Source organism: Rhea pennata, chromosome 13, assembly GCF_028389875.1.
Source record: "Rhea pennata isolate bPtePen1 chromosome 13, bPtePen1.pri, whole genome shotgun sequence".
In the NCBI taxonomy this organism is placed as follows: Eukaryota; Metazoa; Chordata; class Aves; order Rheiformes; family Rheidae; genus Rhea; species Rhea pennata.
In genome coordinates, this window is record NC_084675.1 from 401,242 (window position 1) to 411,155 (window position 9,914).

The 9,914-nt window shown below is 46.6% G+C and overlaps 1 protein-coding gene across 1 annotated transcript; it reads left to right on the top strand.

Annotated features, from left to right (window-relative positions):
• The first annotated feature begins 1,510 nt into the window (after positions 1 to 1,510).
• THAP11 (THAP domain containing 11) lies at positions 1,511 to 4,729 on the top strand. The gene has a single exon (XM_062586255.1). The coding sequence runs from the start codon at positions 1,725 to 1,727 to the stop codon at positions 2,433 to 2,435; it is 711 nt and encodes a 236-aa protein (XP_062442239.1). The 5' UTR covers positions 1,511 to 1,724; the 3' UTR covers positions 2,436 to 4,729.
• The last annotated feature ends 5,185 nt before the right edge of the window (positions 4,730 to 9,914 follow it).

Sequence of the window (9,914 nt, forward strand, 5' to 3'; positions counted from 1 at the left end):
TAACTAGCAGTGTATCCCCAGGGGACAATACTGGGTCCAATCTTTGTTCCACTTACTTGTTAATGATCTGGATGATGGGGCAGAGTGTGCCCTCAGCAAGTATGATACAAAACTGGGAGGAGTCGCTGATATACCAGAGTGGTGCCATTCAGAGGCACCTCAACAGGCTGGAAAGATGGGTAAAGGGGAACCTCATGAGGTTCAATAAAGGGAAGTGCAGAGTCCTGCACACCGGAAGGAGATCACATGCAAAGAGTACTCATATGATTAAAAGACTGGAGCATCTCTCATATGATAAAGGCTGAGTAAGCTGGGATTGTTTAGCTTAGAAATGAAAAGGCTTGGGGCAATCTTATCAGTCTGTTAATATGTAAAGGGAAGCTATAAAGAAAATAGGGCCAGACTGTTTGTAGTGGTGCCCGGTAGCAGGATGAGAGGCAATGGCACAAAGCAAAACAAAACAAGTTCCATCTAAATCTAAGGAAGAAGCTTTTTTATTATGAGAGTGGTTGAACACTGGAACAGGTTGCCCAGAGAGGTTGCTGAGTCTCCATCCTTGGAGATATTCAAAAGTCTACAAAGGTCACCTAGACAGGGTCCTGCACAACCTGCTGTAGCTGACCCTGCTTGAGGGGGGCAGAGTGAACTAGATGATCTCCAAAAATCCCTTTCCAATCCCAACCACTCTGTCATCTTGTGAAATTCAGGGGAATCGGGTATATTTTCCAAGTTCAAAGATTACTACGTGCAAGGAAGTTTCCTTTTGTTCTCCAGTTCCTGCTCAGAGCAGCTTGTTTTCACCTTACACCAGGCGAAGACAAATCCAGTGCAGCTCGGCCCGCCCTGGTCCCGCGGCAGTTACTGCTAGGCAACCCCAGCGGGATGGGACAGGGCCCTCTGAGCTCAAGCTGGCTCTTTCCGATTTACCGGCCGATCACACCGTGAACCCCACGGACGATGCCTTTCCCCGCCCAGCGTCGCCCGCCGGCATCACGGAGCCTCAATGCTCTCCCGCCGAACCACGGTCAAGACCGCGCTGCCCGCCCACCTATCCACTGGGGTAAGGCTGCCAAGGAAGGCAGCGCCCAAGGCCTTGCACAATACCTTGCCCGTGGCCCGCGGAGTCTGCCGGCTGCCGCGGCTCGCCCTGCGCGGGGCCCTGGGGAGCCTGGTAGCCATGGTGCAAGTTCCTCGCACCGTCCGCTCGCACCACAACGCTCCCCAGACAGCCCTGCCGCCCTAACGGCTGCACGCACGCCCGCCGCTCTTCGAGCCAAGTCTCGCGAGATCTCCGGCTCCAGCGCGCGATGCCCCACGGGATGGGGCGGGGGTTGACACCAGCCTCGCTGACCAGCAGAGGGCGCCCCGCTTCGCCGCCCCGGTGCATGCCGGGGGTGGGTGTAAGCGCCGCGGTGCACCCTGGGGGGAGTAGTCAGAGAGCGAAGCCGGAAGCCGGACGCGCACGCCCCAGCGCGCGGCGCAGTGTGGGACGGGTAGTTCCGGCGCGGCGCAGTTTGGGACGGGTAGTTCCGGCGCGGCGCGCGGCTGCCCGTTGCCGCGGTGCCTTGTGGTCCGCGTAGTTCCGGTGCGGCCGCGGCGGCCGGCGTTGGCGGGCGGGCGGCGAAAGGCCGCGGTTGGCCTTGTGGGATCTGTAGTTCAGCGGGGCCCCGCGCCCGTTCTCCCCGCTGTCGGGGCCGCCGAGGGCCCCCGGAGGCCGCCTCGCCATGCCGGGCTTCACCTGCTGCGTGCCGGGCTGCTACAACAACTCGCACCGGGACAAGGCGCTGCACTTCTACACCTTTCCCAAGGACGAAGAGCTACGGCGCCTCTGGCTGAAGAACGTGTCTCGCGCCGGCGTGAGCGGCTGCTTCAGCACCTTCCAGCCCACCACGGGCCACCGCGTCTGCAGCGAGCACTTCCAGGGCGGCCGCAAGTCCTACCTGGTGCGGGTGCCCACCATTTTCCCACTGCGCGGCGTCAACGAGCGCAAGGCAGCGCGGGCCGCCCGCCGCCCCCGCCCCGCCGCCGCCGCCGCGCAGGGCCCCGGTCCCGCGGCCGCCGAGGCCCCGGCAGGGGGCGCGGCCGAGGACGTGAAGCCCATCGACCTGACGGTGCAGGTGGAGCTCGGGGCGCCTGCCGGGCCTGGCCCCGGCTCCGGGAGGCTGCCGGCGGCGGCGGGGGAGGAGGGTCCGGCAGAGGGTGGCCCCCCGGATCACTCGTACTCACTCTCGTCGGGCACCACGTCGGAGGAGCTGCTGCGGAAGCTCAACGAGCAGCGCGACATCATCGCGCTGTTGGAAGTGAAGATGAAGGAGATGAAGGGCAGCATCCGCCGCCTGCGCCTGGCCGAGGCCCAGCTCCGCGAGGAGATCCGCGAGAAGGACCGGCTGCTCCACGCTGCCAGCGCTGGGACCCGCAAGCGCCATGGCCTCTGAGGGCCAGCACTGCTGGGGCCAGGCTTGGGCTTGGCCTTGCCCTGTGCGAGGTGGCAGGGGGAGGACCTGGCCTGGCCTTTAGTGGAGCTGTCTGGCCCCCAGGGGCCAGGGCCAGCTGCAGGCAGGGGTTGCCCGATCAGAGTCTCTGCCTCCCTCATTGCCTCAGGAGAGGCACTAGGACAGTGTGAAGAAGCCATGGGCTTAGTCACTGCCCCCAGCTCCTTCTGTCCCCCCTGCTGCTGAAATTGCCCTAATGCCAGACAAGCCCATACTGTTGGATTCTCCAGTATAGATGAGGTGGCTGCTGCCAAGAAGATGACAAGCCCCATTTTGAAGCCTATGTCATCCCAGAGTTAATGCTGCTGGCAGCTGCCAGTATCCTCTCTATGCTGGGTCCATCAGCATCCTCTCTGTGCTGGCAGCTGTGGGAAATGTTTGTTTTGTTTTAGTGTAGATGGGACCTGTGTTACCACTAAGCAGACATCTGTTCATCAGGGTATCAGTTTTCAGCAAATAAACTCACTCTGTGTTAAGTGAGGTAGCAGCAACACTACCCCCTGGAGAAGGCACATGTGAAAATATGGTTGGCACTGTACCCTTCATAGGAATGAACAACGTTTTGTTTGGCCTCACTCAGCAGAGGCATGAGGAAAGCTTTAGAAACCCTCTCAGGGTGATGTTTTTCTTCAGTAAATTACTGATGCCATAAAAGACTGCCATTTCTAGTGTGAAAGAATCCCCAAATTAAAGAGTGCTCTTGTACTATGTAGTGTTTGCTTTCTCTGCAGTACATACGTATCTGTTACAGATGTCTTGATGCTCTCAATACTAGTAAGGATTATGGTCTAGTAAAATGAACCTGGTGGCATTTGATGGCTGTAGTTTATCTCATTGGCTTAAGAGCTCCCTCTAATGAAAGAGAGGCTTTGTAGGCTTTGTAACATACTGGGATTTAAATCTTTGTTTTTTATTCAGAGAACTGGGATGAAACAGTCATAAGAAAAGCAAATTTATCTGCAGTGGTTGCAAACCCTTGATGTCTAATCCTAAACTAGTTGGCATGATTAATAATCTGTACTTTAGGCAAGACCTCACTGAAATGTGCTTGCGTGCTCTAAACCAAGATTTAAGAGTATCTTAAAAATCTACCAATCTACATGGAATGATTGTGTAGTTTTGGTTTCTGGCCAGCAGTAGTCTCTTCACTTTCAGCAACAGTAAACCAAAACAAAGTTGGCTAGAAAGATGATTAGGTGAGAGTAACAAGGTTATTGTTAGTTTGGCCTAAATATGTACTTCCAAATTAGTCAGTGGAACAGACAGCTCAGTACTTTAGAGGAGGAGGAGGATACCTGGCACACCTGCATGGCTCTGTCTTGATGCATATATAGGAGGTACAGTTTAGATAGTGACATATATTTAAAACAAAAGGCAGTTCACCACAGTGTATCCATAATTACACTAGAGGGAATGCCCAGATATGTTCTGGGTCTCTCTCTCTCTTTTTTTTTTTTTTTTTCTCCTGTAATCAGAGAGTGTTAGTAGATCAGGATGTCAATTTTACTAAATTTTATATAAGCATTTTCTAAATGTTAAAAGTATCTTTAGTTTGAAAATATTGTAATCTTTGTAACACTGGCTAACATAATTTTACAACTGTCCACTGTTGTCTGTATGACTGAAAAAAAAGGCACATTGGGATTTGGTAGTTGGAGATTTACCTATTGATCATCTCGCCAGTTCAGCTAAAGGCACTGGTTGCCACAGCCTGCTATGTGATGCATGGGTCATTTCTTTATTAATGTGTGTATTGAGTTGGATTGTTGACCATGAGGATACTACAGATCTATTCATGTACTAAATACTTCCCGTCATTTCATTTTAATTTATTTTCTCCAATTTGATACATAGCTCTAACTTCAGCTTTGTGGTGTACTGATTTTTCTGCAATTCAAGTATGCAGCAAGTTTTTTTTTTCCATAGGGAGATCATTAGTAAATACCTGCTACACCATCTGATTTAACATATGTAATTGGTCCAGCAGATCTATACTCCCATCAAGACAATAGGCAGCACAACTTCTCTCCTCACAAACAAGACCATTTGTGCATCCTAGCTTCTTGAGAATGTGCGTGTTGTAACAGTCATGGTACTTTTTTTTACCATTGTGATGCACTTCAGGATGTTCAGCCATTTGCCTGTTGGACTGGTTAACTGCTGGACTGTTCCACTTCTCCAGGTTACACTGAGGTGCTAACATGCTTAATTTTAATAAAGTATATTTTGTTTTGTTATGTTTCTCGTTTCCATGCTGTATAATTGTGAGGGGTTCTCAGCAGGGCTGTTCCTGCAACTGGACAGCAGTTGCAGTGTGTTCTAGTCCGAGTAGAACTTGACAAACCATCCTTTGGTCTAGACCAAAAGGACTTTCCAATCACCACAAGCAACAATATATTTAAATATTTTATATGTATTATATATATAATATATATTTTATATGTATATTACACAAATATATATTTATAAATATTACTGACAATAGCAGTTCTACAGTATATCTTATCTGAGGACTTCCAAGTTTCATTTTAAATACTTACTCAATGCTTCCACTCATCCAGTGAGAGTAAAGTTTTATCTCCGTGATAGTATGACTTGCTGAACACTCATTTTGGAGGCTGAAGTATCCCTGTGAATGGAAATAGGATGTCTACAGCTAGGTTGACTGGATTTCTGAAAGGTTAATGGCTGCAGCTTGACTCCTCTTTTGAAAAAGCTTTTTATTCTTCATGAATTCCACAGCTGCAACAGTGGGGATATCTTTCAATTCACATAGGATGAGGAAAGAGGACTTTTAGAGGTCTGTTCAATGTAATTACGTGCCTCTCTACACAGAGGCTATAGCTGCTTCAATGAGTGAACAGCTATTAGGCTAATGGTGCTCTCTAAATAGTGAAGAGTGATTTGAGCAGTGAGAACTAGACTTCCCACATGGCAATTTCATCAGAGAGACTACATGAGTCTCACACATTGCACAAAGCTGAGGAAGGAGAAAGCATGGTTTCCTACGAACCAGTCTGGTACAGTGTGCAGGAAAGAGCTAGCATGTAGTAATTGAGAATATGTAATTGAACCTCTCAAAGTTTCTAATTTCAGATTTCTTTAGAACTGCTACTCTTGAGTAATTGTAAGGGGCAAAAAATTACAACTGGTGCCTCAAACACCACATTCTTGGCTTGCACTAAAAACAATAAATGAAGCTGTATGACAAAAGTTAAAACTTTTCCTCATGCACACTTTCCCTCAATTGCTGCTGAATTAAGGAAAGTAAGCAATGGTACTGACAGTGAGTTAACGAACTGGTTCTGTAGGAGGGCACCTTAATAGGTTACCCAATAAACTCTATTACTGCTCAATGCAAATGCTTTTTCTTACATTTTAATTCCTCACCCTTCTTTAACTTTTTTTTTTTTTTTTTTTTTTTTTTTTTTTTCTGATCTAGCTCATTCCCTTCCAAAATTTTTCTTCTGCTAGCATCAACTGTTTTTGGTAGCTACATTCCTGCATGTATATTACCAAACATTAGCCTCTCCAAGGGGACCTAAAGACTCTATCAGTTTTTATTGTTCTAAGAGAAACCTTAATTTGATCTTTATAACAATCACCTCCAGAGATTAATAGGAACTCCTCTTCTGGGTCTTTACCAATTTTTCAGTTATTCTCTACCCCAGTGTGTTACTATTTCTATTTTACTTAAGATCATTCATTCTTGCTCAAGGTCCTCAAGCTGTAAAGCTCAGACACTAAGTCAAGTATTTTCTAAGTTTATATCAATTCTTTATGGTCAGTGTGGTAGCAAAAGTGAATGTACTATTTCAGCTTTCCAGTTACATGGGAAATCTAGAAATGTGTATATATATATATGTATATATATACATATGTATGCATTTACTTCATTTTCCCCATCTATATCACATTTTGTCAGCATTTTTAGGATTACATGGCTATGTGGATGGGTAATGCAGTCTGCCTATAATGGGAAGAGCTGCTACTCAGAGGTTGGTTGTTTTTTTTTTGGTGCATGCTGCCTGACAGGCCAAAGAAAATTGTATCTGTATAAAGTTTCTCATTGTTCCTTCCCCTTTCTCCCCACCAGCTTACAAAAATCACACGACTGGTTGAAGCTCAACCATTAAATGCTGAGCAAGCATATACCATTGGCTAGACTGAGTCAAAGAGTTATCAACATGCTAAAGTATTTAGTCCTTACCTAATGGCGCTATGTATCTGTATGAGCTATGCAATCCACACCTCTGAATCAAATGAAAGAGACATTCTACAGAAGGTTGTGAGCCTTTGGCAGATGCCTAATCACTTGGTGATACCTACACCAAAGGAACTGTTTGCGTTTCCAAAGTCTAAAGTTTCTGAAATTTAATAAGGTAAAATCAGTCTTTGTGAGAACAGAGTATGAAAAGAACTTTGACCACAAAGCCCCATAAGATCACTTGTAGCCTGAATTCAATGTTGAGTTCTTCATGATCAGATAAGGATGGGAAGGGTTCATAATGTGATGCTGCTTTTACGTGACAGGAAGAGTTAACAAATAGAACCAAACAGGAAAAAGACATAGTCAAGCACAAACCTTTCTCCTGTAGATGAATCCTTAAGTCTTTGTTCTTGCAGACACACAAGGCTTGCTCAATTCGCCTACACTTTAGAGATAAGCATTGCTCTTTTTAAATTAATGGCTAGATGATTGTTTTTATTTATTCTCTAGTGTTTATCAAAAGTTTGAGAAATTCCTTCTTCTATTCCACTGTTGGAAATCCTTTCTTAAGTGTTCCCATTCCCACTTCCTATCCTATCTCCTGCCTTCGGTTTCAGAAACTGGCTTCTCTCATGGTACTTCCCCCTCTTCCTACCTCTTCTCCATGACCAGGGCCCTGATGGGACAAGAAAAGAACAGAACAGAAGTTACTGTGCCAGTAAATGTCATTATGCAGTGACTAGAGAATCCTTTGGCAACTGGTGTTCTAGAAAGCACAGACTGATAGGCTGGATGGTAGTTCTCTGATACAACCTCCAGGCCCTTCCCTGCTCTTTGTGCAGAAAGCAGATACGCTGAAATTCTGGGCTAAATCAGGGCTAAATTAAGAGAGATAAAAACAATAATTCCAACCTTCTGTTCTTTACCTTTCTTTTCCTTCTCTTCGTTTCACCACATGCCCTCTTTTTTCTTTCATGATGGAAGTGGTGTGGCCTGTTTTGGGGCACTTCCCTCTTATGCAGTTTGGTTCCTCTTGGTATTCCTGATCAGAGCCCTTGAAATATCTGACAGGATCCTTGTATCATCCCCAGATCCAAGGTAGCAGCCACAGCCTCCCAGAACCACTGACAACAAGCTGGCATCTAAGGCTTTCACTTCAACCCTGAGTGGAAGGAAGAACACTTCCAGGGTCCTCCCCAGTCTGAGTCAGCATCATAAACTCCTCATTGTTATCTAAAAAGCAACCAAGCGAATTTTGCTCACATCCAGTCACGACAGACGCTGCTGAGTCAGCTGAGTCAAGTGCCTGCTTTTGTCATGCTCTTTCATACAAAAGCTCCGTCTTCATCTTCTTGATTATTTCATGGTGTTTAGATTGCAGATGTTGTGGGTTAAGAATTGTCTCTCTTCTCCACTGCTATATAGTGACCAGTAAAACAGCGCTCTGATCCTGTCTAGGTTCCTAGCAATACCATTCCTACTACCAATGCTAAAAAATAAGAGTCAGCTGCTGCCCAGTTAGTTCTCACTTTAACAGGCAGATGGTCTCCCAGCAGAAATACTTCAGCTCAGATGGGTGTGCTGGGGCAGCTGCAGAGACCAGCCTGACAACTTCAAAGCAACTAACCATACTTGCCCTTGCTGCACAACTCATCTGGAAATCACTATGCCAGCAAAGAACACAAGCTGTGTGTTCTTGTGGATGATGCTTTTACCATCTGTTGACAGACCTTCACTGCTTCACTCTTCTCCCTGGGTTAATGAATGCCCTTCTGAAGAAATATGATTTACGAACAGCTTTTATACAAGTAAAACATCCTCGAAACTCAGTTACCATCCTCCTCAGGATGCTCCATACAGCCTTAACCTTTACATCTTTACTTTTCCTCACAAATTGTATAGCAATCCTCCTCAAAGTCTTAATCTCTCCAAAAAGGCAAAAACCATGCTGCACAGAGGAGAAGGGAGCTGCTGTAGCTGTATAATCATATTCTAAAAGATCTTTATCTCACTTTACAGGCTACTACAGGAATATCAGAAGGAAAATCAGTATCATCTGCATACTCATCTCTGACTTGGGCCCTATATTTGGAACAAACTTCAAACTACATCCGCTAGAAAAAGGGACAGTAGATCATCCAAGTAATGCAGATCACTATCATTTTCCTTTCATATGATACAGAAAAAAGGCTTTTCCTATATTTTCACAACTTGCTATCTGTGTGCATCTGTGTTCCAGGATATTCCTAGATAAATCTGATGGCTGAGATTTGCTGTGCACAAAATGTTTATCTGTGTAAGGGAGTCACGAACTCCACTATTTAAAAACTATTTTTTTTAATAACAAAAATCCTTAAACTGAGTCTATGAAGAACTTTGTTCAGGATGATACCATTCATTACACTGGCATCTTTCCTTGCAGAGAAGTAGTCTGCAGTGGCCACAAAATGCAGAACACACGATCGTATCTCAGGCATAGAATCATAGAATCAGTAAGGTTGGAAAGCATGTATGGAGACTATCTAGTCCAACCCCCATACTCAGCAGGGTCATCTAGAGCATGTTAGACAGGATCACATCCAGGTGGGCTTTGAGTATCTCCAGAGAAGGAGACTCCACAACCTCTCTGGGCAACCTCTTCCACTGCTCTGTCACTCCCACAGTGAAGACATTCTGCCCATTGCCTCTTGTCCTGTCACATGGCACTACTGAAAAGAGTTTAGCCCCATCCCCTTGACACCCTCCCTTCAGATACTTACACACATTGATAAGATCCCCCCTCAGGCTTCTCTTCTCCAGGCTAAACAGGCCCAGCTCTCGCAGCTGTTCCTCAGAGAGCAGATGCTTCAGCCCCCTGATCATCTCTGCAGCCCTACACTGCACTCTCTCCAGTACTTCCATGTCTCTCTTGTACTGGGGAGTGCAGAACCGGACACAGTACTCAAGATGAGGCCTCACCAGGGCTGAGAAGAGGGCCAAAATCACCTCCCTCGACCTGCTGGCAACACTCTTCCTAATGCACCCAAGGAGACCTTCTTGGCCACAAGGGCACATGCTAGCTCATGGTCAATTTGTCATCTACCAGCATTCCCAAGTCCTTCTCTGCAGAGCTGCTCTCCAGAAGGTCAGCCCCCAGCCTGTACTGGTGCCTAGGGTTATTCCTCCCTATGTGCAGAACTCTGCACTTGCCCCTGTTGAACCTCAGGAGGTTC